This window comes from Alexandromys fortis, unplaced genomic scaffold (assembly GCF_014885135.2).
Source record: "Alexandromys fortis isolate MF-2015 unplaced genomic scaffold, M_Fortis_MF-2015_v1.1 scaffold_18, whole genome shotgun sequence".
Classification (NCBI taxonomy): domain Eukaryota; kingdom Metazoa; phylum Chordata; class Mammalia; order Rodentia; family Cricetidae; genus Alexandromys; species Alexandromys fortis.
Window position 1 is genome coordinate 3,022,586 of NW_026067897.1, and position 26,976 is coordinate 3,049,561.

General features: G+C 41.1%; 1 protein-coding gene across 5 annotated transcripts in view; it reads left to right on the forward strand.

Annotated features, from left to right (window-relative positions):
* Positions 1–26,976, forward strand: part of Slc26a7 (solute carrier family 26 member 7) — a 114,337-nt gene that overhangs the window by 14,123 nt on the left and 73,238 nt on the right. For all 5 annotated transcript variants that reach the window (XM_050164316.1, XM_050164329.1, XM_050164348.1 and 2 more), the window contains 2 exons: positions 10,043–10,153; positions 14,836–15,008. In XM_050164316.1, coding sequence (XP_050020273.1) covers positions 10,043–10,153; positions 14,836–15,008 — 284 coding nt within the window. The remainder of the gene's footprint in view (positions 1–10,042; positions 10,154–14,835; positions 15,009–26,976) is intronic.

Consider the following 26,976-nt stretch of genomic DNA (forward strand, 5'->3'; position numbering starts at 1 on the left):
TCTGTGAAACAATTGCTCCACCGCACTCCACTGCAATCTTCAATATGGTTGTTATTCAGTAATGAATGTGACAACAAAGCCCCATTTCTTCTAGAAATATTAAAAGAAATATAAGTGTCAGTACTGGGGGGTAACTCAGTTGGCCAAGTGCTTGCTGTGCAATCATAAGGTCGCGAGTTCAGGTCCCCAGTGCACCTGTAAAAAGACAGAGCACACGCCTGAGAGCTCAGCAATGAGGAGGCACAGAGAAGAACCCCCAGCTTGCTGTCCAGACCATGTGATGGAGCCAGTTGATTGAGAGACCCTGAGGAAGACACAGGGCATCAACTTCTGACCTCCACGTGCACACACATGAACACATGCATAGGCTAGGCACATATTCATGAACCTGTACACACACACACACACACACATACACTCACACGATTTATCAAGGTGAAATCTCTGTGATTCCTCTTACTCATTTCCAAGCAATAATTTCTTGAGATTTAAAGTTGTTTGAAAAAGCAATTTCACCACCAACTTTCCTTTGTGTTTTGTTACTATTAAATTGAATGCATTTGACATTTCAACTTTAAAATGAAGTGTTTAATTTTTATTTTAATGTGGTGTATTACATACTGGTAGGCCCTGGTTTCTATAGCTGCAGTTCCAGCAGGTACGAGGAATGGTGGTAGCAGGTGTTCATCAAAATCCTTATACATCATCTCCAGTGCAAAGGTCATTGCTTCCTTTGAAGTGTGCATGCCGTCATGAACCGGCCATCTTTCCCCTTTACGTAAGCTGGACTATTGGTATTAGACCGTGTGTTAGAATACTTGTTGGCGATCAACCTTGACTATTCCTTTTTCCACTTTGTAGAGGCAATTCTTTGAGCTCTTAACCAAGACCATGGGTGCGGGTGCTCCTGATTCTGACATTTCTGCCTGTGATGTTCATCATGTGCCTTCTTCCCATATGGCTTGAACAAGTGATGCCGTCATAGCCGCCCTTTTACTCAGTACCCCAGGGATGCTTCTTAAGGAATGCACTCTATTTTGATAATAGAATTTAAAATACTCTAACTCTTAGAATCCAGCTTTCTCTCTCATATGTATCTTCTCTTGATTGGTCCTCTCTGAGGGAGGCTTCTCGTGTTTCAGTGCCCTTGGACATGAAACGCATGTATCACATTTTGCATGTATTTCCATGTTTTTACAGTTTCCTTTCTTCCAACTTCCTTTTGTCAGGTTTTCATGCATCTTTGTCAAATTTTCCAAGTAAGATATTTTAATGGAAATCTAGTGAGAACGTCATTTCTTCCCGACACAGATTCCTTCAGTATCACCTTTAGGCGTAGGCCATTGCCATGCCTCTAGTTTCTTTGGTATTTGGCTAAGGATCTTGTCAAATACTGACACTGGCAGAGCTAAAATAGAACTCACGTGGAGCCAGGCAGTGGTGGCACACGCCTTTAATCCCAGCACTCAGGAAGCAGAGGCAGGCACGTCTCTCAGTTTGAGGCCAGCCTGGTCAAAAGAGCTAGTTTTAGGATAGCCAGTACTGTTACACAGAGAAATGCTGTCTCAAAAAAAACCTAAAGTAAACAACATCCAAGACTCAATGGAACTAGGAAACACTCTCAAGATACTGATTAGTTAGTGCCTGCAATTTAGATTACAGTCAGTGTATATGTCTTTGATCAGAGAATTTCTTTTCTAGTTCTTCATTCATTTTAATTTTAAAGGTTTATATTCAATTTATGTGTATGTCTGCCTCCATGAGTTTATGTGCACCACTTGCACCCAGTGCCTAAGAAGACTAGAGGGTGTCAGATCGCCCGAAACCAGAGTTACAGGCAGTTGTTATTCACCTGCGGTGGGGACCAGGACCTGAGCCTCACTCCTCTGCAAGGACTGTACATGCTTTTAAGAGCTGAGCCATGCATGTGTGTGCTGTGTACACGCAGAGGCCAGAGAAGGATGTGGGTATGCTGCTCTGTCATTCTCTACCTTATTCCCTCGAGACAGGGAATCTCACGGAATCTGCAGCTATAACGGAGGTCAGCGATCCCGAGATTGCCCTGATTCCATACCCTCGTGCTGCAGCCCTGGGGTTAGAAGGGCTACAGCTGTCTTTCCGCATGAAGTCTGGGGAATGACCTCAAATCATGCACACACACCAAGAGTTCTCACCACTGAGCAATTCCCACAGCCTAAGTTTTGCTTTCCTGATACTGAAATGAATTCCTTATATATTTTGGATATTAATCTTTCATCCAATGTATGGTTTGCCAATATTTTCTCTCTCACATGAGTTATCTCTCTCCTTACTTTCCTTGGCTATTCAGAACTTTGATATAGTTCTTTTCTCTCCTATTTTGCCTATAGATTGGGAACATGTATAAAATATCCATTGTCTAGACCATAACACAGGGCTTTTCTGCTGGGCTTGGTTTTGGTAGTTTCAGTTTCAAGCCTCAGATTTAAGGCAACTAATTTTACATCGTAATTTTATCTTTCTAGTAAGTGCCTCAAAAATTGTAAAATTTATAACTCACAAAAGTGCCATCTAGCTCAAGATATTTTTATCTTAAACACAATTAAAAAGTAAGCTCAGCCTTTCTTGTCCTCGGTGCCCTTTGACAGTGAGATCTTCTCCCCTCTCTACTATTTCAGAACTTAGTTCATGCTCCCTCTCTGTTTGGTTCCTCCCCCTGTCTCTCCTTGGTTCCCATATCCAGTATGCCAAGGAAAGGCTTGTTGTCGGGCATGACAGCCTATTATGAGATCCGAGGGCACATCTCCTCTTCAGGAGACTATTTCTGTGGGTTTGACACATTCCTGTGCTCCCAGCTTCCTTCTCGCCCCTTTGTTCTGTTTTCTCTGCATCTGGTAATTCCTCACTGTTCATTGTTAGATGCTAACCAGACTGCTGCCCTCAGTTTATCTAATTTCCCTCATCAGATGGCATCCAGGGCTTGTACTTTTTTTAATTTTTATTTTATCTATCTGTCTGTCTACCTGCCTGCCTGCCTGTCTGTCTTTCTATTTGCAAATCTATCTGTCTGCGTGCATGCACGTGTGCATGTGCATGTGCGCGCATGCGGGTGTGTGTCTGTGTCTATGTGTATGTGTGCATGGTGTGTGGTTCTGGAATCTTCTGCTCACATCTAAGCCCATCATTTTCCTGCAGCTGCCGTCCAGCTCTCATTAATTTTCATTTGATGGAAGCCCTTAAATTAGTTTTTGTGGCTGCTAAGTTCTCATGGAGGAACAAACAAGAAGCCATAGAAGGAAGAGTACCTTCTTTGCTGGCTTAGCCTGAGTAGATGGTTTCTTCAGTGGAAGCTCTATGCATGGCTGAAGCTCCTGTCCAGGTCTCTTGGATCAGCAGGTCTATGGATCATAGTCACAATAGATCAGCAAGACAGCTACTTTGCCAGAAATACCCCATTTGTGTCAATCAAACCGTCCTCTTTCTCTTCAAACAATGCCATCACTCTAACTTTAAACAGAAGGCAAGTTCTCTCTCCTTTGGTCGGCTGTGTCTCATGGAGCATCAAAGAGAATGGTGTTGACTCTCAAAGAGGTATAGCTATGGACTGAAGATGCTACTTCCTGGCCTGGATTTTTTTTTTCAAGTCAGCACTGAGGGAGTTAGAGGGTAAAGGAGCTCCTGAAAGTTCAAACTTCTGTCTTTCAGAATTACAGATATGATAGTAGCACTTGCTGCAGTCATAAGATCCTGTGCACTCTGAAGTACCATTTTCCTATCATAGGAACATATTAGACATTTTTCTATCCCAGCAACCAAAGAAACAGTTTGCTAGGATTCTATATTTTGGACATTTTTCTTCTGTGTAAAATGGTCTCAATATCACTCTAACCATTTTCTCCTCACAAATTGTCCATTGTATTATTTATCACTCAATAATAAGTGTAGATATTTTCCCTTCTTAGGAGCCAGTCATTTGTTATATGGCTTAATGTTTAGTTAGCCAAGAAAGCATATAATATTTATGTTACTACCAACTGCATATGTGAAGTTAAAATACCAGTTGGGCATTTCCCACTGTGCACTGTAGAAATACAGACTGAGATGGCACAATGAAGAAGGGATTTGAGGGCACTTATGTGATAGGTCATCCAGCACTTGAGAAGCAGAGACAGGTGGATCTCTGTGACATCATGGCCAGCCTGGTGTACAGAGTGAATTTTCAGACTAGCCAGAGCGATCTCGAGAGACCCCGTCTCAGCAAACAAACAAAAAGAAGATAGCTCAGTCTACAGACTGCTTCTGTTCAAGCTTTAGGTTCTGAATCCAGTCCCTAGCAACCATGCTTTAGTGTGGGCTTGTAATTCCAGCGGCAGAATTGGGGTCATGAATTAAGAAGCTCCAGGTCACAGTGAGAAACACTGTCTCGAAAATTAAAGTAAAAAAAGATGGAAGACAGCACCGCTACCCACCTCTGTCTTACATGTGTACATATGCGCATGTGCTTGCACACGTACAAAAATAACAAATAAATGTGAGCATAACTAATTGGTGAATAAATAAAAATACCTTAAGACTGGTACCGAAAAGGAAATGACTGTGTAGCCGTGGTGGCTCTAGGTCCTTATCTTTACCTGCCTCAACGTTAAAATAGTCCAGATGCTTTCATTCAGTCCCAAAACAAAGCAAAAATGAAATATGGTGAAAAGAGAAGAGAGTTTGGAAGCAGCAGAAGGTAGAAAGGAAATGGAAGGGGAGAGGCAGAGGGAAAACCAGCTTACACAGCACCTCCTACTCCAAGAGATGGATTCCCTGCCTCCTAAGTCTGAAGGAATTCTGAAGGCAAACCCTTAGGTTGCCTGGCTACATATCTCGAATCACACACATATTAACTCTGTAGCAGAGATTCAGGGTGGATTCAGTAGAGGTGAGCACTAGACCAGGAGCTGCCAGGCTCTCCTATGACCTGGTCATTGAACATTCCTGATGGGCTGCTGCCATTTCCTTTCTTAGGCCCTAGAAACTGGAAAGATGTTGTTTAATGAAAGACAGTCATCGTTACATAGGTAGAAAGTCAGGTCCTCGATGCGTCCACATACTGGCTACTGTTACCTACACTGCCATTCCCCTTTGGCTTTGGCTTACATTTTTTTTAACGTTCCCCATGCTGAGTCCTGAGCGCATAGTCCTAATTACGGCATCATGTGTTAAGATGGAATGAGGTTTCCTCTCTAAGCACTGGTCACACACACATTCCAAAGACTGCCTTTTTACATTTAGCCCCGTAACCTATCCACACTTACTCAAAACACAAAACTTAAATGAACTTACACAGATTCATGGATTAGAAACCTGAAGGTTTTGATATTTGCTGTCTATCAAGAGCAATATTTTGACCTTGCTCAGAATGCGAGGTTGAGGTCTTCAGCTTTGTCTTCCTCTAAACAATGACACTGTATATCTTCCATAGGGATACCACGGCAAAGTGTCACAAACCGGGTGGTAAAACATCATGAAATCACTGTCTTACAGCTTTAAGTCTACAAGTCCGGGTGTAGGTGTCAGTGGGATTAAATCCTTCTGAAAGTACGAAGAAGAGTAGGTACCATGATTCTCTCCTTACTTCTGGTGTTTTGTTGCAGTTCTTAGTAATTATTATTATTATTTTTTTTTTTTTTTGGAAAAAAGAAAGAATACCCAGTTTCTCCTTCTGCCTTCCTCTGGTGTTTGGGTGTGCTTCTCTTGTTCCGTACAAGTCTTCACTGAAGTGAAACCATTCGAATTGAGTTAGCCCAGATCCACATTACAATAAAACTTTATTTAAAGTAAGTGTCTGTACCGGTCGTAGTCTCAATATTTCTTCAACATTCGAAGCAGTTGAAGGTTAGGACTTACTTATATGAGGGACAGAAGTCAACCCACCATGATAACTAACCATGATCCTATAAGGATCGGCAGCTGGGGCAGTGCATTCTTCCGGGAGTGAGCTGTTTTAGCTGTATTGGGGGGGTTGTAGTTAGTTCCTTTTAGAACCAAATGCGAAAGCCTATGAAATGCACTGTAATACCAGAGGCGGGCAAAGCTGTGCTTCTGAGTTCTAGGTGCTTGGCCTTGCAATTGTGAGGTGGAGTCACTAAACGGACATCTACAGATCTCACAGTGTAGCGCCTCTAATAGACTGGCTTTGCAGGTGTCACCATAGTACCTGTGGCGGTCCTAAAAGGTTCGCTCAGTTGCAGGAGGCAACCAGTGTCAAGTGAAGGGCTGGCCCTGAAACTGAAGTCAAAGTGCGGCTCCTGTGTAGGGATAAGAATCACTCTCTATCTGAGTTCTTGTTCTCCTTCTTACTCATAGAGACTGAGTCACTTTGTGGTCACCCCAGACAAAGGTTATCGTAAAAGCAGAAGCAGAGACTGGGTTATCTGCCAGTTCTCAGGTCCTTCTGGGCCAGCGGGCAAGGGCAGCCAGGAAACTCTTTTCAGTGCATGCTGGGGTGGAGAGGAAGGCGGGCTGATAGCTTCCCACTGAACCGCAGGTCTTCTCCAAAGGCTGGCCTGGCTCCCAAGGCTCACCTCCTGAGAGTTACCACTAGAATCTAGTACTGGAGTATTTTCTGCCCTTCTATACCATTCTGACCATTGCTATACTTATAAAACATTCATCCATAAGAATTGCAAATTTGGCTGGGCGGTGGTGGCACACGCCTTTCTTTGATCCCAGCACTCGGGAGGCAGAGGCAGGTGGATCTCTGTGAGTTCGAGGATAGCCTAGTCTACAGAGTGAGTTCCAGGACAAACAGCCTCCAAAGCTACACAGAGAAACCCTGTTTCAAAAATCAAAACTAAACTAAACAAAAAAAGAATTGCTTATATCAAGGCCTTCTAGGAATCATTTGCATCAAACTTATATGATTTCATGTATTTCACATTGCTGAATATGGTTTCTGAGACTTAAAAATAACCAGAATTAGAATATTTCTGTCTTTAAGTTCTGTCTGTCTGTCTATCTATCATCTATCTACCTATCATCTATCTGTTGTGTGTCTTCCTGGGGAGATGTCACCAATGTTTACTCACTCCAAAAGGAGAAAATATGACAAATCAAACTCCAGCTCACCTTGCTTAACCAATGAGTTTCAATGTAGTTATTTACAGGAATATGGATGGGGTGATTTACAGGAGCAGACATGATCAAAGATAGCAGCCTCACCAGAAGAATATCCCAGTATGAGTGACAGCTCGTGGTAGCTAGAGATCTGGAGTGCACTGCGGCACTTGCAGGCAGTGTTACAGGTTGGAGAGGTCTCTCTTAGGCAACCCAGCTGCTCTGAGCCCTTTCTAGGCAGATTGGCTGGTCTGAGAATGCCTCTCAGCAGTCCTTAATGCTCATTTAAGTTGGAGGGGGAGGGCCCAGTGAATCTGGTTAGTTTCAGGGACTTTCTGAAGGTTTTTGAACTATTGATTTTTGAACTGATTTTTTAATGAGCTTCCCTACAGGAACATTTTGTCTTCCATTAGAACAGCCTGATTCTCAATGATCTCTCCAAATTGGATTTTTTTTTTATCTTAGAGAAAACTGATTTGCAATATTACCATCAATGTGCCTATCCATCTGTCTGTCTGTCTATCTATCTATCTATCTATCTATCTAATCAGAAAAAATTGATCTGGCTGTCTCTCCTCTGTAAAAGTACATATGTGAGGAGCATGGCTATTGGGCTTTGTAATTCTTATAAAATCATAATTGAAGTAGCAAAGCATCATATAATCAAATTAGTTTATTCTTTTAACCTGGTTATTTCTCACTGCTACATTAACAAGAAAAAGGTTTATTTAAAGTGTAAGAGTCTTATATAATAAAGGAAATGTGTACATCACTTCTGACCTTCAAGGTTATTCTTCTATAAGAAGAATAATGCCAACAAAAATGAAATTTCATATTTACTTTATAGATTTATGATCTCTTAAAATGTCTTAAATTGGGCACAGTCATGCATGACTCTTATTTCAGCATTCGATATGAAGAACCAGAGACATTGCCTTGTCCAACGAGCTTTCACAAACAATGAAGCAGAGTAAAAAACAAGGAAGCAAATAACCTCACACTATTTTGAGACATATTTTCTATGATTATTCTCTTCTTAAGTTCATATAAATGTGGGGTATAGAGAAGCTTTTTTTGTAAAAAAATATTTTTTTAAAAAAATTCTCTGTCTGCATCTCTCTGTGTGTATGTGCATATATATGTGTGTTGTGCCCATAGAGGCCAGAAGAGGGCCTCGAATTCCTTGGAGCTAGAGTTACGGGCATTTGTGAGCTGCCCAGTGTGGGTGGTGAAAATGAACCTTGGATCCTCTGCAAGAACAGCCAGGGCTCTTGACCACTGCACCATCCTTCCAGCTCTGAAATGAACTCTCTCAACTATTTTTGTTACATGTTTTATTTGGGTTAAAGTAAAGAGAGAGATGAATGTTCTTCTAATTAGGTTTTTAATCAAGAGGTGATTATCCAGAAGGCGGGAGAGGAAACTGACGACTCTAGCTCGACGCTCACGTTTGCTCACTGCAGATAGTAGTGGAAATACGGCCCAAGTGGTTTACACTGAGAACCTGTCAGCCGGACCACAGGCTCTAGCATCCGTTCATGTCACCAGAGGGATTGAAGCGTTTCTGCTAAACATGCCTGGTGCCCTTCCCCTTCATAACTCTACTAATTTAAAAGATTAGGGTGGCCTGGTTTACATGGCCACATTATTTTATTCTTTTATTATCTAGCCACTCCCCACTCCCACAGAGGGTGAACTCAGAGCCATGCTAGGCAAACACTGTGCCACCCACTGCTTCTCCAGCTCTGGTGAAGTGGATGACTAAAGCACACTCTGCTTGCAAGTCCTCCATGGGGTTGACGTAAACACCGTGCTTCTTACCAAGTCATTTGTGTGGAAGCTACTGAGACAGGCTGGTGGATACAGGTGGGGGCATTTAGCTTTCCAATGCCAACCTGGCTTCCAGAACTACACCTGAACGCGGTTCTTCCCACCAGCCTGATGGTACCCCACCCCACTGTGTTCTATGAAATACCAGTGCCCTTTCTGCTGCTGGCCCTTCTGTAATAAATTTTCATTTATTTTCATCAGACTTAGAAATTCCATCACCCATAATCAAGCTTTACAAAGGAAGCATTGGTAGAACTTCCACATATTTTAATATATCATTATTGTCCAATTTAATGCTCAATATTAAACTCAAATGGACTCTCAGAATCTTCCCTGGTAGGATCTGATGCCAAGAACAGCTGCAGACAGGAAATCTTAGTGAACTTGTGTTAATATCATTAAAACCATCAATGGTCGTTTAAGTAGCAATGGGAAAATTTTCTATGTAGATGTAACATACGAACTGTGTAGACAGTTGTACCCGTGAAAAATAAAGAAGAATGATTGTGAGTTATACTGTATGTATGCACTTTATGTAACCAAAGTTGAGTGTTTTGCCACTGTAAAACCTCCAGTTGGCGTACGGTCTAGCGTTCAGTCAGTGGAAAGTGGACAGGGTTGTTCTCGGCCAAGTTCCTGTACTCACCATAGCTTGTCCACCAGGCAGCCCCCTGCTAGCTTTACGTTATGCTTGTGCCTCAGGCCCAGGCCCCTATCCACTTCAGACTTCTCTTATGTCCAGTGGTAAAACTCCGGTTCCTGCCACTCCACCGACGCTATTGCACAAATAGAATGGCATGTGAAGATGCTTCTAAAATCCGAGTGTGCCTAGAGATGCCTGGCTTCAACACTATCATGGGAATTTTCAGAGAAGGTTCTCCAGATCGCCATTTCCTTATCTGCAGTCAAGAGAAAAAGCAGTAGTGCAAAAGCACATGGTTTTGAGAATTGAAATATGCACACGAATGGATGAGCAATTTCCCCTTGATTAGGAGAATAATGCTAGTACTCATTTTGCTGATGAGTAGAACAATGAAAATACTCATTCTGACTTAAGACCCATCAGTTCCTGTTTTATTGTGTGCGGTATCCTGGGACATGAGGGTCCTAACTTCTCTGGACTTCTCCACAGGGCTCTCCTTCGCCATTCTCTCATCTGTGCACCCAGTGTTTGGTTTATATGGATCTCTGTTTCCAGCCGTCATTTATGCCATATTCGGTATGGGACGCCATGTTGCTACAGGTGAGAATCACTGTCTATGTTTAGTTATATGTTCTCACATAGCTAACAAAAGGGACTCAAGGTGATTATCAACTCCTAATTACCTGTCCAAAGCCCTTCTACCCTACTGATATATGTGAGGTATGTTTATTTATCAGATACACACCATGACTGAGTGCCATATTCCTGTGTTATGAAAGAAACTGAAAATAGAAGTATCGCTGAATTTACAATGGAATAAGAGAATATAAAAATTTGCAAGAAAATAGTTTTTCAAATATTGAAAAATATTTTGGGTGTATTTCTTTGGTTCTTGTATCTTTTTTTTTTTTAAGGTAAGGATACTCTGTGTGTGTTCCTGTCTGTCTTGGAACTCACTCTGTAGAATAGGCTGGTCTTGAACTCAGAGATCCACCTGCCTCTACCTTCTGAGTGCTGAGATTAAAGTCATGCACCCCCAACACCTGACTTAATTGGTGTATCTTATCCTACCTCCCTCTGCACTACTGAAGAACATAAGAATGAACACAGAGGGTGGTCGGTCATGATTATTCTGATGACAGTACGGGCTGCTTTTCCGTGTGAGCTCCACCTAAGCACATGCGCCATGTGTGATCACCTGCATGACCCTGCACACAGTTTTGAAACTCTATTTGTTACTTTTTTAAATAATAAGATGACTCTCCCATTTCTTATGATAGCAAGAGCCCCACGATTAGTATATTGTGTTTAACTTAACACTTGCTTACATTAATGCAACATTTATTGAGTTTTCCTATTATAAAATGACACCTTAATCTTAAGTATTCAGCTAAAAACAAAATGTATTTTAGCAGAAAATATCTGCCAACATTGCCATTCATTTTGTGTGAGGTCTCAGCCTCTGGGCGCAACTCTTACAGCCTGTCTTCTGTGGCCAGTTGTTATTGATTATATTGCTTCCTACTGTCAGAGATCATCACGGGATTAGTGGCTTGGAACAAAGGGAGTCCACAGTTCTGGAGGTCCGTGCTCTGACTAGGTCTTCCAGACCCCACGGGAGCAGTCAGTGAGACCGAGCTTCTTTTCCCTGGCTTCAGCTCATTTCCCTGATTCTCTGTCTTCTAGAAGTGTCCTGCATTCCTGGAGCCCCTGGCCTTTCCGTGGGGGCATCTTCAGATCTCCCCAGCCCTGCTCTCTTGCTTCTGTCTTCTGTAGTTACAAGAAGTTGTAATTTCTCCGGCTATCTCCAGACAGCCAGACAGATAATTGCATTTTTAAGACCAGCCGAGTAGTGAGCTTAATTTCGCCTACTGCATTTATTATTTCTTGCCATGGAGCATACGTCCTTCTGGCTTCTGAAGATTGGGATAGAAATCTTGGGAGGTCATATTTTTTATTATCACACTGAAATATATGCTTTTTTCATAAAATGATTTGTACTTGTATAAATATGGCTATCATATCACTAACCTTTTCTATGAGTGAGGGAGCAAAAGTTGGCGGTCATTTCAGACTTGCCACCTGAGAAGTCCTCTGTGCAACAATATTCTGAGGGAGCTAGTTAGGGAAGCAGGCATACCGGTGGGTCCACTTCAGACATGCTGGATTAGAACTGGCATTTTCACAAAAAGTTTTACATACATGTGATTGCACACACACACAACTTTACATAATGACATATTTCAGCCAATGGAAATGGCATATCACATAAAACTGTTCATCATATTATATCACATTGGGCATCATGGTGGAGTCGTCTGGGTAGTGCGTTATAATGTACCCACAGCAGTGAAACCGGTCACAGTGAATTCTCAAAATGTATCTCTGCTTTTATGAGGCATACAACTATATACAAAATACATATTTAGTACATATGTGTGCATATGTATATATGTATATAGCTCAGAGCAATATGTATACTTGAAGAGATTTACATGTTCTTGTCTTAACGCAACCTTTCAGGTAAACATTAATTTGTATTATATATACATTTCAGGTGAACTAGGAAAAAAACCTCACAAAGTTTCTTATGACAACACAGATTAAAGTTACAGACATACAGCTTACACAAGTATGGAAAAATTCTCTCTTTTTTTTCTTTCTAGACAACTAAATGTTTTAGAATACTCATTAAATTAGAGTTTTCTTCCAGATAGATAAAAAGAAGAAAACCACAGAATGAATTAATAATTTTCTCAGTTTTTACTTGTTTATTATTTAAAGCAAGGTTTCACTAATGATCCTCCTAACTCGGCCTCTGGGATGCTGGAATTACAGATAGTTTATTGTTTTTTAGTTGTTCTGCCTTCTAATTTTGTCACAGAGTGTTTAAGTATGTTTGTAGCAAGAAAGAGCAGAAGGTTTTAGAACTGACTTCACAGACATTTCTTCTTTTTGACACAAGATAAAAGAAAAAGGCAAAACAGCATTTCCCAATAGACCATAATTAGTCTAGTAGTTAACGTCATGTGTGGTAGTTACCCTTCAGAATCCCAGCACTTGGGAGGCTTCTGTGGGAATTCTGAGAAATGCCACAGATTCAAGCCCTGCTTGAGGTACGTGGTGAGTTCTAGGTTGGTCTGGATCACAGAGTGAACTCCTGTATCAAAACAACAAATTAAAAAATACATAATTTAATAATACTGAAAAGTATAATTACATATACCATTGCATTTCATAGGTACTTGCTGTAGATATTCTACTAGTTGCATAGTTTCAAAATTACCATTTATTTAGACTCTATAACTAAAAAGTTATTTAGTAAGTTATTAACAGCTACAGATATGTCTAAATACACCTTTTGCAGACTTCACACGCATTTTACTGTACAGCAAATGTGGGTGGCATCCTGTTTTTAAATTTGTCCTTCTCAGAGTCTGTCAGCGTTGCTATTGGTTGAAAGCTAGTTAATATTAGTCATCAGCGCTGGTAATAAACAGGTGATGCTTTCCACCCTGATATAAATGACAGGGGAACCAGAAAATGACTTTTGGGACCTTCCTGTGATCTTACTATACGGGTCATTGAATCTTTAAAGATGCCCACAATATTTAACATACAAATCATATTTCTCTTTTATTTGATCATATTTTAGTGTAGGTGAGAGATTTAAGTTTCCTGAAACTTTTTTAATGGTCCAATGTCCTTTTGTGAAAGACAAGCAACTTATCATGAATTTTAGCCTCCCCATGAGGTGTTTGGAATGCAATACCAAATTGCTAAAGATAATAAGACATTATATGAATCATTTAAAAAATTAAATTTGTTCCTTGACGTTTTCATCCACGTAAACAATGTGATCACTCCTTGCCCTTCCACCTTTCATTGTCACCGTTTCTTCCCTGTCAACACTCTCTTTGCAAATCTTTTTTTCATATTCAAGCTTTTGCTTTAAGATGCAACATATATAATTGGAACCAACAGTGTGAGCTTGGAATTCTCTGTTGGAGCACAGGGGGTTCACCAATGATTGTCCAAATGATATCACTGACTCCCCAACTCCCATAGTTCATCAATGTTCACTAGCGAAATAGGAGGGCATCAAAGCCTCTTGAGTCCCCCAACCATCTGTGGTTGGCCATTAACAGGTTCATTCTTGTGTAGGCCCAGTGGAAGAAAGCACAGTTGCTCTGAGTTCATATATCTTTGAAAAACAATTACTTCCTGAAGCCAAAGTATAAAGATGTTGAATGTGCTAGTTTATTTAGCAATTTGAATTTTTTTCTCCAGGCTCTTTTTTTTAATTTAATTTATTTATTTATTAAAGATTTCTGTCTCTTCCACACCGCCGCCTCCCATTTCCCTCCCCCTTCCCCAATCAAGTCCCCCTCCCTCATCAGCCCAAAGAGCAATCAGGATTCCCTGCCCTGTGGGAAGTCCAAGGACCACCCACCTCCATCCAGGTCTAGTAAGGTGAGCATCCAAACTGCCTAGGCTCCCACAAAGCCAATACATGCAGTAGGATCAAAAACCCATTGCCATTGTTCTTGAGTTCTCAGTAGTCCTCATTGTCCGCTATGTTCAGCGAGACCAGTTTTATCCCAGGCTTTTTCAGACCCAGGCCAGCTGGCCTTGGTGAGTTCCCGATAGAACATCCCCATTGTCTCAGCAATTTGAATTTTTATGATTAATTTATGGGCCCTGGCATTTTGTTCATGAAAATAAAAAGTGTACTCAATTATGAAGTCATTAGAGGTAGAAAGCACATAGCATGGTGAGAAAGAACTGGGTTCCCTAGTTGTGACTGGAATTTGAGGCCCATCTTGGAAGATGAAAGCTTGTTTTGGTAGATCAGAGGACCTTACATTTTAGACAGCAGGTGTGTAGTTATCCATCAAGGTCTTCGAGCTTTCCTCCTCTCATTGTCTTCAAACCCTAAACTCTGGGTACAAATATCACTTAGTGGGTACTGAAGGTGGCATTTTTGTATATATTGAAGGGTTGGATGTAAATCTAGGCCACAATCCTGCATCTTAGATATTCTCCATTCAGAGAGTTAGGACAGCGTGTGACTCACAAAGACACGGTGGCTCAGTGGACATCGCAGTAAGTCAGATGTACTGTTTCTTTCATGGAGTGGGGTGGAAGGAAAGGCAGAGAAATGGGGTGCACTGGAGTAGAGTTATTCCTAATAGCTCTTGTTGGCTTTTCAATATTCATGGAACAATTGAATGACTTTTGAATGTTTACATGGACCTTCCCTAAACCATTCTCATTTCCAGGCACCTTTGCGTTGACATCCTTGATATCAGCCAATGCTGTGGAAAGGCTGGTCCCCCAGAGCAGCCGGAATCTCACCACACAGAGCAACTCGAGCGTGCTGGGCTTATCCGACTTCGAGCTACAGAGAATCGGAGTGGCTGCAGCAGTTTCCTTCTTGGGAGGTGTGATTCAGGTGAGCAGCTTCGAGACTGCAGAGGACCGAGGGGACAGGAACAAAGGGAGAGCGAGCAGGGTAGCATTTGGGTTTTTAACTGTGGGTTTCTCTCCAGATGTGTTTTATGATTATGGAAATATATCATGGTTCTGTATATGCTGGCTAGACAAATGAAGAAGATTCAACAAATTATAGGCACAGAGAAACATTTAGTAAAATCAAAACTTTAAAAGTTTTTCTTTTTTTGAGTGGGAGATGAACCTGAAGTTGGATGGGTAGGGAGGTGTTGAGGGCCTAGGAAGAGTTGGAGGAGGGGAAAGACTATGATAAAATGTATTGTGTGAATTGTTTTAAAGATAAAAAATTATGTAAAAATTTTGATATTTTTAAAGTGTGGCAGAGGCATCAGGACTTATCCCTCCTGCTTGTCCTGGTGTTTTGAGAATCTATTCTTTTTGGATGGATACCTTGCTCAGCCTAGATATAGAAGGGAGGGCCTTGGACCTTCCCCAAAGCAATGTGCTTAGGCTCTCTGCAAAGTGGATGGGAGGGGGTGGGGTAAGTGGAGGGGATGGGAGAAAGGGGGGGGGCTGGGAACTGGGATTGATATGTAAAATGAAAAAAAAAATATAGCTTGTTTTTTTTCCAAAAAATAAAATAAAAAGAATATCACATGCTGAATAAATTTATAAACAATAATAGAAAAACGTTTAAAAATGAGTGTTTTATGACCTGAAGAGATGGCTTAGTGATCAAAAACACTTGGTGCTCTTGCAAAGGATATAGGTTCACTTCTCAGCACCCACGTGGAGGCCAAAAACTGCCCAGCTAGTTTCAGAGGATCTAGCTCCCTCTTCTGGCCTCCGTAGAAACTGGGCACACACACATGGTATGATACACATGTAGGTAAAATACACATAAGCTAAAAACATAAATATATTTTTAAAATGATTGAATGGGCTTCCCTGTAACACAGTAAGTCCATGCTGTGTTCATACATGACCAGAGTATCATTGGAAGGGATGTTGTGGGTGAAACTTCTACACTAGGAAGATGCAGCTAACTTTCTCGAATGCTTCTCTACTTAAACACTTTATGATTTTGCTGTATAGGTGGGCAGGAGATGGGACTTGGTCTGTACCCTCAGCGTATTGGTGTGAGGCTTCTGGACTCAGACACTACCAGTCTTTGCCTCTTTTACAACTCTGAATGTCTAATGAGGACACACTGGCTATTGTCACATTCTCCTCAGCATACCAACATTTGATATTTGCTGTTTTTAATAAAATGATCATGCTCAGATCTCTCAGAAGCAACTTTAAGATGGGCATGTTGTGCCAGTCAGCCACTTTTGGTAACTGCTATCACACCTGATTAAAATGACTTAGAAGAGGAAGGGTGTGGCTGTGCCCACAGTCTCAGGACCATCAATCCACCATCACTGGGCTTTATTCTGGGGCCAATAATGACACAGAACATCACAGAAGAGCATCATGGGGTAGCCAGAAAGCAGAGAAAAGGCAAGTGATTTGGATGCTGGCAGCCTCTGAAGCACGTGCCTGCAGCGTGGCCTCATCCCTTGATGTTCACCTCCCAGTAACACCACAAGGCCATTATTCTGTCTGTGGACTGGGTCAGCAGTAATGATCTAATCTTTACTCTGAATGTGGATTGGGGAAAAAAAAATCTTCAATACATTAGTTTAGAAGATGCATTTCACACTCAAACTGTAAACACACAGTAAGGCACTAACTATCAGGCACACACTTCCTAATTTAGTGGTCATTTTTGCATACTCATTTTTTGTAAACGAAATAGTGTATTTACAACTTTTCTGAGTGTCTGCGTTCTGGGCTCGTAGTCTATCTTGAAATAGTGTCCTATTATATACAATATCATATATGAGCAGCAGAAAGGAAGAAGAGCTGGTGATTATGTGAATACATGGAAAGAAAAAAATGTGATCTAGGAAAAAAGAAGCGAAAATCCTTAGAATATTGCCTTCTGATGCTGCGGAAGGGCTGAAGAGTCAAGGTGTGAAATGCGATAAGAACTACATAGTTACTGAGAAACAGAAGCTGGTTTCCCAGGATGACTGAGCGGACTAGCGGGCCTGTCAGCTATTCTGTGTGTAGAGCAGTCTTCCAGGAGGCAAGGCCCGGCTGTGTTACCGCGTGACCTTCACTGAGTGTTCTCAAGCATGGACGGTGCCAGCTGCACGGATACGTGTGTGGGCAGGCTTGCTGACCTCTGCTTTTATGCTCCTTGGTAGGCTCTGGAGAACCCTGGCCCTGGCTCTGTCTCAGACAGAATCATGACTATGGGGCAGAGCTGTGAGTCACCGCTGTCTTCAGCTGTGTGGCCTGGTGATGGAAGCTCAGATATATTGTGTTGAATTTATTGACTCCTCTTAATTCCTGCTCATTTGATAAGAAAATCTCTGTACTAAAATGGGAAGAAGATCCCAATGGTAAAAATAATGAAGCTTGTTCTTCTCCATTGTTTACCTTCCTGTTTCTCTTACCCAGTATAGCACAAAACAAGCAGTTACAGCTGGACATTAGTGCTTCCCAGATCTGTTATTAACAGACGAGTAACTGTCTTCTCAGTCTCATCTTAACCATTTTCCATGAGTCTCAAACCATCAGCTCGTGTTTTAGTATATGAAGTATATTTGGATGAAGAACTTGCATAGTGAAATACAAAAGCAGAGGCCAAGACTTGAACAAGAAAACGAAATCACGTTGCCCTTACCGCAACTCCCTAGGAAGCTAAGAGTAAAGCAGGATATTATTAAATATAATAAAATCGTCTCATTTCACGGCCTTTTATTGCTTGTAAAATGGGATCCAGATCGTTGTATGTTTCTCTTCTAAGCTTGTCAGACATCTATCTGGTTTCCTTCCTCTGTCCCAGCCCCAGGTCCTGGGTGTGTACCTGTGAGTTTGCCATTTGACCTCCGCACTCATCGGTCCCTTGTCAGGCTAGATCCTTGGCCTCTGTGAGATCCTTTGGAATCACCTCCTACGTCATCACTTCCGTCTCTGTCCTAAGTCCATGGGCAATGAGGAAAGTGTTCTGCAAACACAGGATGCTTTACAACCATTCTTGGGTGGTTTTTCTCCCTCTTATGTTTCCCCCTGAAGGCTCAAAACATACAACTATTAATGATTTTTAAAATTTATTTATTTATTAAAAAAATCCACCTCCTCCGCTCCTCCCATTTCCTCCCCACTCCCCCCACGCCCCTCCCCCTCTCTCTCCAGTCCTAAGAGAAGTCAGGGTGCTCTGCCCTGTGGGAAGTCCAAGGCCCTCCTCCACTTCATCCAGGTCTAGGAAGGTGTGCATCCAAACAGACTAGGCTCCCAAAAAGCCAGTACATGCAGTAGAATCAAAACCCAGTGCCATTATCATTGGCTTCTCAGTCAGCCCTCATTGTCAGCCACATTCAGAGAGTCCGGTTTGATCACATGCTCCATCAGTCCCAGTCCAGCTGCCCTTGGTGAGCTCCCATTAGATCAGTCCCACTGTCTCTGTGGGTGAATGCACCCCACATGGTCCTGACTTCCTTGCTTATGTTCTCCCTCCTTCTGCTCTTCATCTGGACCTTGGGAGCTCAGTCCAGTGCTCCAGTGTGGGTCTCTGCCTCTATCTCCATGCTTCGCCAGATGAAGGTTCTATGGTGATATGCAAGATATTCATCAGTGTGGCTATAGGATAGGGCCATTTCAGGCTCCCTCTCCTCAGCTGCCCAAGGACCCAGCTGGGGACATCTCTCTGGACCCCTGGGAACCCCTCTAGAGCCAAGTCTTTTGCCAACCCTAAAATTGCTCCCTTGATTAAGATATTTTCTTCCGGGGGCTGGAGAGATGGCTCAGTGGTTAAGAGCACTGCCTGCTCTTCCAAAGGTCCTGAGTTCAATTCCCAGCAACCACATGGTGGCTCACAACCATCTGTAAGGAGGTCTGGCGCCCTCTTCTGGCCTACAGGCATATAAGCAGACAGAATATCGTATACTAAATAAATAAATAAATAATAAAAAAAGATATTTTCTTCCCTGCTCCCATATCCACTCTTCCTCCATCTCAACCATCCCGTTCTCCCAAGCTCTCCCCAATCCTCCCCTTCTCCCTTCTCTCTCCCCATCTCCCCTTCCCCCTACCCTACCCCCATTCCCATGCTCTCAACTTTTGCCTGGCGATCTTGTCTACTTCCAATATCTAGGAGGATAGCTATATGTTTTTCTTTGGGTTCACCTTCTTATTTAGCTTCTCTAGGATCACGAATTATAGGCTCAATGTCCTTTGTTTATGGCTAGAATCCACTTATGAGTGAGTACATACCATATTCATCTTTTTGGGTCTGAGTTATCTCAGTAAATTGTTTTCTATTTACATCTATTTGCACGCAAAATTCAAGATGTCATTGTTTTTTTTCCTGCTGAGTAGAACTCTAAAGTGTATATGTGCCACACCTTCTTTATCCATTCTTCTATTGAGGGCACCTAGGTTGTTTCCAGGTTCTGGCTATTACAAATAGTTTTGCTATGAACATAGTTGAACAAATGTTTTGGAGTATGATAGGGCATCTTTTGGGTATATTCCCAAGAGTGAAATTGCTGGATCCTGAGGTAGGTTGACTCTCAGTTTCCTGAGAAACCGCTACACTGATTTCCAAAGTGGTTGCACAATTTGGGCATTCCCACCAACAACGGATAAGTGTTCCCATTACTCCACGTCCTCTCCAGCATAGGCTATCATTGGTGTTTTTGATTTTAGTCATTCTGACAGGTGTAAGATGGTATCTCAAAGTTGTTTTGATTTGCATTTCCCTGATCGCTAAGGAGGTTGAGCATGACTTTAAGTGTCTTTTGGACATTTGAACTTCTTCTGTTGAGAATTCTCTGATCAGTTCTGTACCCCATTTTTTTTAAAATTGGGTTAATTATAGTTTTCATGTCTAGTTTCTTGAGTTCTTTATATATTTTGGAGATCAGTTGTCTGTATGGTTGGTGAAGATCTATTACCATTCAGTAGGCTTATTGTCTGTGTCCTTTACCTTGCAGAAGCTTCTCAGTTTCAGAAGGTGCCATTTATTTATTGCTGCCTTCAGTGTCTCTGCTACTGGTGTTATATTTAGGAAGTGGTCTCCTGTGCTCGTGCATTCAAAACTACTTCCCACTTTCTTTTCTATGAGGGTCAGTGTGGTTGGACTTATGCTGAGGTCTTTGATCCATTTGCATGGGGGACATATATGGATCTATTTGTATTCCTCTACATGTTGACATCCAGTTATGCCAGCACCATTTGTTGAAGATGCTTTCTTTTTTTCATTTTATAATTTTAGCTTTTTCAAAAATCAGGTGTTTTGGGTGCTTGGATTAATGTCAGGATCTTCATTTTTCATTAGTCACCCTCTTTGTTTTTATGCCATTACCAGGCTGCTTTCATTACTATAGCTCTGTAATAGAGCTTGATGTCAGGGAAGGTAATGTCTCCAGAAGTTCCTTTCTTGTATGGGATTGCGTTGAATCTGTAGATTGCTTTTGGTAGGATTGCCATTTTTATTATGTAGATCATACCTATCCAAGAGCATGGGAGAGCTTTCCGTTTTCTAGTATCTTCCTCAATTTTGTTCTTCAAAGACTTAACGCTCTTATCATACAGGGAAGTAATTGTTTTAATTTGGTGTTTACACACACACACACACACACACTTTACTTTTTAATTCATCCTTCATCCCTACTATTCTCTTCTGTTTCCTCTACTTCCCTCCGTTTGATCTCCTTCCTCCCCCCAAGTTGGTTTTCTCTGCTTTCTTATTACATGTCTTCCATTTTTCTATATGCAGCTCCCCTAAGATCTCTTCCTCCCCTTTCACAGTACCCACTCAAATCAAAAGTCAACATCTGACTTTTTCTTTCTGAAGAACAGTTTTCTTTCTGAATCTGGCTCATATCACTTCACATAATCATTTACCAATTTACTTGAAAATGTCACAATTTCATTTCTCTTTATGGCTACATAAAATTTTATTGTGTACATATACTCCATTTTATATGTTCAAATATTGACAGATGTATAGGTTCCATATCCTGAAAGCTGTCAATTATGAAGCAATAAACTTGAATGTGAAACAGTCTCTGTAGTGTGTTAACTCAAAGCTCTTTTGATATATCTCGGGTCATATATGTGGGTCATATGATAATCCTGTACATTTTTAGGGAGCCTCACACCTCCTCACTGACACCTGAGCCATCTTTCTTTACTTGTTTGTCCTCCCCTAACACTGAGTGTAGGTTCCTCTTTCTCAATATCTTCACCACTATTTGCAGTTATTTGTTTTATTTATGAGAGTCATTCTGACTGTGATGACAAGCAACCCTAAAACATTTTCTTTTCTTTTTATCATTTTCAATATTTGTTAACCATTTGTATTTCTTCTTTTGAGAATGGTCTGTTCAGTCCATTTTCCTATTGATTGGTTGGACAGCTTGATTCGTTTTGTTTCTGTCTCACTGTTCTTTATACTTTATATGCATTACTCCCATCTCTGATGCGCAGCTGGCGAGGATTTTCTCCCCTTTGGTAGGGTGTCTCTTCACCCTGGGGATCACTTTCTTTGCTCTGCGGAAGCTTTTTAATTTATGGAACTTTAGCTATATATTTTTGGATTATTTCCCAAGCTGGAGTTCTGTTTGAAAAGTTCCCGCCTATGCCCGTATCTTGAAGTTGTTTACCTATTTTTCCCTTAGCATTTTGAAAGCTATAAGCCTTATATCAAGGTCTTTGAATGACTTCATTTCTGTTTGTGCAGATAAAGATCTCCACTGCTGATCTTTCTGCATAGGCTTGTCTTGCTTATTGAGGCTCTTTTTGTGCTTCATGTGGATTTAAGATTTGTGTTTTCTAGTTCTGTGAAGAACATCATTGGTATTTTAAAAATAGATATATTTGAACCTATAGATTCCTTTCAGTAATATAGATGTTTTACAGTACTAAGCCTGTCAATTTGTAAGCATTGGAGAATTTCCCTATGACCTGGTATCTTCTTTAATTTATTTATTTATTGTATTAAAGATTTTGCTGTAGAGGTCTTTCCTGTCCTTAGTTAATTTTATTTATTCCTAGATATTTTATAATGTATAATAACTATTACAGATGGGAATTTTTGCTGATTTCTTTTTCAGTAAGCTATTTTTGTATTCATGAAGTTTTTTGGTTTTTTAATTTTTTGTCTTAGTTACTGTTCTATTGCTTTAAAGAAATATATGACCAAGGCAACTTTTTAAAATTTATGGTTTTTAAAAAAGAAAACAAACTATCTTTTCTCATTTTACATGCCAATAAGTTCTCACTCCTTCCTCTCCTCCCATTCTTCCCTCTCCACCCCCATCCACCCTCAGAGATGGCAAGGCACATTGCTTTGGGGAAGGTCCAAGGCCCTGCCTACTATATCTAGGCTGAGCAAGGTATCCATCCAAAGAGAATAGGTTCCCAAAAAGCCAGTACAAGCAGTAGGGATAAATCCTGGTGACACTGCCAGTGGCCCCTCAGTCTGTCCCAGCCATGCAACTGTCAACCACAATCAGAGGAACTAGTTTGGTCCTATGCTTTTTCCCTCCCAGTTCATCTGCTGTTGGTGAGTTCCTATTAGCTAAGGTAGACTATTTCAGTGGGTGAACCCATCATGGTCTTGATCTCTTTGCTCATGTTCTCATTCCTCCCACTCTTCAACTGGTCTTTGGGAGCTCAGTCCAGTGCTCTGTTGCAGGCCTCTGCCTGTTTCCATCAGTTGCTGGATGAAGGTTCATATTCATATTCTTGGGACTGGGTTACCTCACTCAGGATAGTGTTTTCTAGTTCCATCCATTTGCATACAAAATTCAAGATGTTGTTGTTTTTGTTTGTTTTGTTTTCTGCTGAGTAGCACTCTAATGTAAATGTGCCACATTTTCTTTATCCATTCTTCAGTTGAGAGGCATTGAGATTGTTTCCAGGTTCTATTACAAATAATGCTGCTATGAACATAATTGGACAAATGTCTTTGTAGTGTGACTGAGCATATTTTTGATATATAAGTATTTAATTGGGGACTTGCTTATAGCTTCAGAGGGTTAGTCCATGACCGTCATGGCAGAAAACAGCTAGGCATGGTTCTGGAGCAGTAGCTGAGAGCTGTACATCTTGATCGATAGGCAGTTGACAGAGAAAGAGTCTGGCACTGGGCCTAGTATGGCCTTTTGAAAGCTTGAAACTCACCACCAGTGACACACCTCCTCCAATAAGTCCACACCTCCCAGTAGTTTAGAGCAACTGGGTACCAACCATTCAGACATATGATCCTACTGGGGACCATCTCATTCAAACTGCCACACTTCACTCCCTGACCTGCCCCGAAGGTGATAACCCTATCATAATGTAAAATGAATTTGGTCCAACTTCAAAAGTCCTGTAGTCTTTCAGTTTCAACACATTTTCAAAGTCTACCATTTCTTCTGAAACTCAAGGCCAGCTCTTAAATGGTAAACCCTTGTAAAAAAAAATCAAGTTACTCGCTTCCAACATACAATGGAATAGAATATACATTAGCATTCCACAGGGAGAAAAGGGCACATAGTAAGGAAATACTGGACTAAAGCGAGGCTGCAAACTTGCGGGACAAATTCCAAATTCTGTCTTAGTTGGCTCTCCAGATCTCCAACACCTTTCAGCTTGTTGACTGCAGCACACCTCTCTCTCTCGGGCTGGTTCCTCTCCTGTTAGCAGCTCTTCTCGGCAGGTCTAGTATTTCCAACACTGTGGAGTCTCAGCTCAATCCAGGCTTCACCTTCACAGCTCCATGCAATATCTTCTCTAAGCCTCCGTGCAGGGACTGCCCTGACAGATGCCTCGACCCCGGTGCCTTTCCTTGACCGTGGAGGAAGGTTACATAGCCTTTCCCGTGTCGTTATTAAATATACTTTACATTCTGAACCATGTGGCCAAAGCTGCTGAATTCTGCTGCCTGCTTGGGCTGAAACCTGGCCACCTGTGTAAACTTTTGACTTGTTGATAGTTTCCAGGCTGAGGAAATCCCTCTGGCTTGTTCCTTCCACGGAGTACAGGATTAGATGTGTTGGGTCTTGCCCTGCGGGTATGTCTCCTTGACTTAGCATCAGGCCTTTAAGCTCTCTATCTCCTGGCGCACAGAATGTGGTTCCAGCATCACATTTCCAGGTGTTCCTTTTCTCTTCTGCAATTTTGTGTTTCTTCCCATCCAGCTTGTAGATCTGCACATGAGCGATCACTCATAACTACATGGTACAGCCAATAGGAGGCTGCCTTGCCATCCCTGCCAGTGACATTAATCCAAAACTCTTCAACTGAGCCTCAGGCAGGCTCTTAGGACAAGGGCACAATAAGTCACAGTCTTTGCCAAAATATCACAAGAATGGTCTGTAGGCTAGCTGCCAGTATTAGTATTGTTACCATCTGAAACCTTTGGAACCAGGTCTCCATAGTACCAATGGCTTACATCCTGATCCACCGGCAGACACTGGGTCCTGTGTGGGCTTTAGAAATCTCACAACCAACCCACAGTGGCACACCTCCTCTGACAAAATCACACTTTCTAATTTCAGCTGGGAAGCAGACATTAAGAAATTTGTGCCTGCTGGGGCCATTCTCATTTAAACTACCATAGTTTTGTATACTACAATGTTTTTGAATCTTGAAGGTCTTGTAGTATAGAATCATACTGTCTGCAAGTAAGAATACTTCAGCTTCTTTTTTTTTCCAGCTTCTTGCTATTCTACTCTGTTCCCCTTTGTTACTTTCTCCTGTCTTACCACTCTAAGTCTTTGAGAACTATATTGGATGAAAATAGAATGGGTTCACTTGTCTCACTTCTTTAAATATATTCAGCTTCTCTTCATTTAGATTAAGGTTAGTTACTTAGTCTGTTATATATCTAGACGTTATGATGTTGAGACATAGTCTTTTAATTCCAAAATTCCATCAAGGGTCTCTTATGAGGAATGGCTACTGGACTTCAGCATATATTAAAATAATCTTTCATTACCATTCAAAATCTATATGTTTTAATATGGTTATTGATTTGTTTTGAACAAATCTTGTATCCCTTGTATAAAACCAACTTGGTCTTGGGGTTTGATATTTTTAAATCTGATTTAAAATGTTTATTTCTGAACAGGTTCTTCCATGTAGATGCTGAGTTTGGACCTCTTACTGTCTTTAATGCCCATCTCTTTCTGCTGAAACTGTTCTTCCACACCAGACCCCTGCTCCTCTGCTGTCTTCCTGCAGATTCACTGTGTTTAGTTATGGTGGCTTCCATGAACATGGATGGGGAATGATTCAGAACGACTATGAGTTCTTATTTTGTTCTTGAACATGTTATCAAGTGTTTTATTGAGAACTTTTGTATTGTGTACATTAGAGAAATTGGTGGTATCATTTCTTAGCATTGTTATGACCTTACCCAGAAGGCCTTTGGTAGTATTTTTCCCATTTTTGTTTTCTAGAATGATCTGAGGAGTACTAGTATTAGTGTTAGCTTACCCTTAAGGGTTTATTAGAATTTGTCAATAAATCCATCTGTCCCTGAGCTTTTCCGTGTTGGGAAATATCTTACTACTGTTTCATTCACGTTTATTTTTATGGATCTGTTTATGCTGTTTATATCATCTTAATTTATTTGGTTAAGTCATATGTTGCTAATAATTTATCCACTTCATGTAGATATTCTAACTCATTGAAATGTAAGTTTTCAAAATATTGCCTAATAACCATTTGCTTTCTCCTGGAAATTTCTGTATCACCCCTTTTGTTCAGCCTCACAGTTCATTAGTTGGGTCTTCTCTCAATTTCTTTTGGTTAGTTTGACTAGCAGTTTCTAAATTTTGCTATCCAAAGAACAGAGTCTGATGGGTCCTATGTGTTCATTTAGTCTCTATCTTATTAATTTATTTCCAGATCTTTATTACTGTTTCTTGTGACCTACTGCTTTGGTTTTTTTTTTTCATTTTTGTTTTTCCATGTTTTCTTTTTTAATTGATTTTTATTGAGTTCTACATTTTTCTCTGCTCCCCTCCGTGCCTCTCCCTTCCCCTTCAACCCTCTCACAAGGTCCGCATGTTCCCAATTTACTCAGGAGATCTTGTCTTTTTCTACTTCCCATGTATATTAGATCTATGTATGTCTCTCTTAGGGTTCTTGTTTTTAAAATCTGCTGCCATACTGTATTATGTATTCATGATTTTACTTTTTAGAGTTGGAACTCACAGTTGTAAATTTTCTTGCTAGAGCTGCCTTAGTTGTATTTCAGCGTTGCTAGGTCAAACTTCCATAATGAATGGTTTATGATTGAAGAGCATTGCTCAGTGTCCAATATGTGTGTAGTTCCATCTGGTATCGATTTTTTTGTTGTTGTTTTCATACACTGTGAGCTGAGAAGTTACAAGAAATTATTTCACTTCTTTTATATGTACTAAGTCTTTCTATGTGACATAAAATGTGTTCTAGTTAGAGAGTGTTCTTTTGGGCTTCTGAGAAGAAAATGTGTATTCCATTTATGTTGGTGGCATAATCTGTTTAATTTGAGCTATGGCATAGCTTAACTATGAAGGAAACTAACTGTTGAAATAGGAGCGGCAGCAGGGCTGCGTCCCCGGCACCCGGCCGCCCACATGGCTAGTTTATACCCAGAAATAATTACACGGAAACTGTATTCTTTCAAACACTGCCTGGCCTGGCTAGGTCCAGTTTCTTATTGGCTAGCTCTTACATATTGTTCTAACCCATTTCTAATATTCTGTGTAGCCCATGAGCTGGCTTACCAGAGAGGATCTTAACCTGCGTCTGTCTGGAGTGGGAGCATCATGGCGACTCACTCACTCAGCTTCTTTTTCCCAGCATTCTCCTCTGTCTACTCCGCCTACCTAATTTTCTGTCCTATGAGGGCCGAGGCAGTTTCTTTATTATTA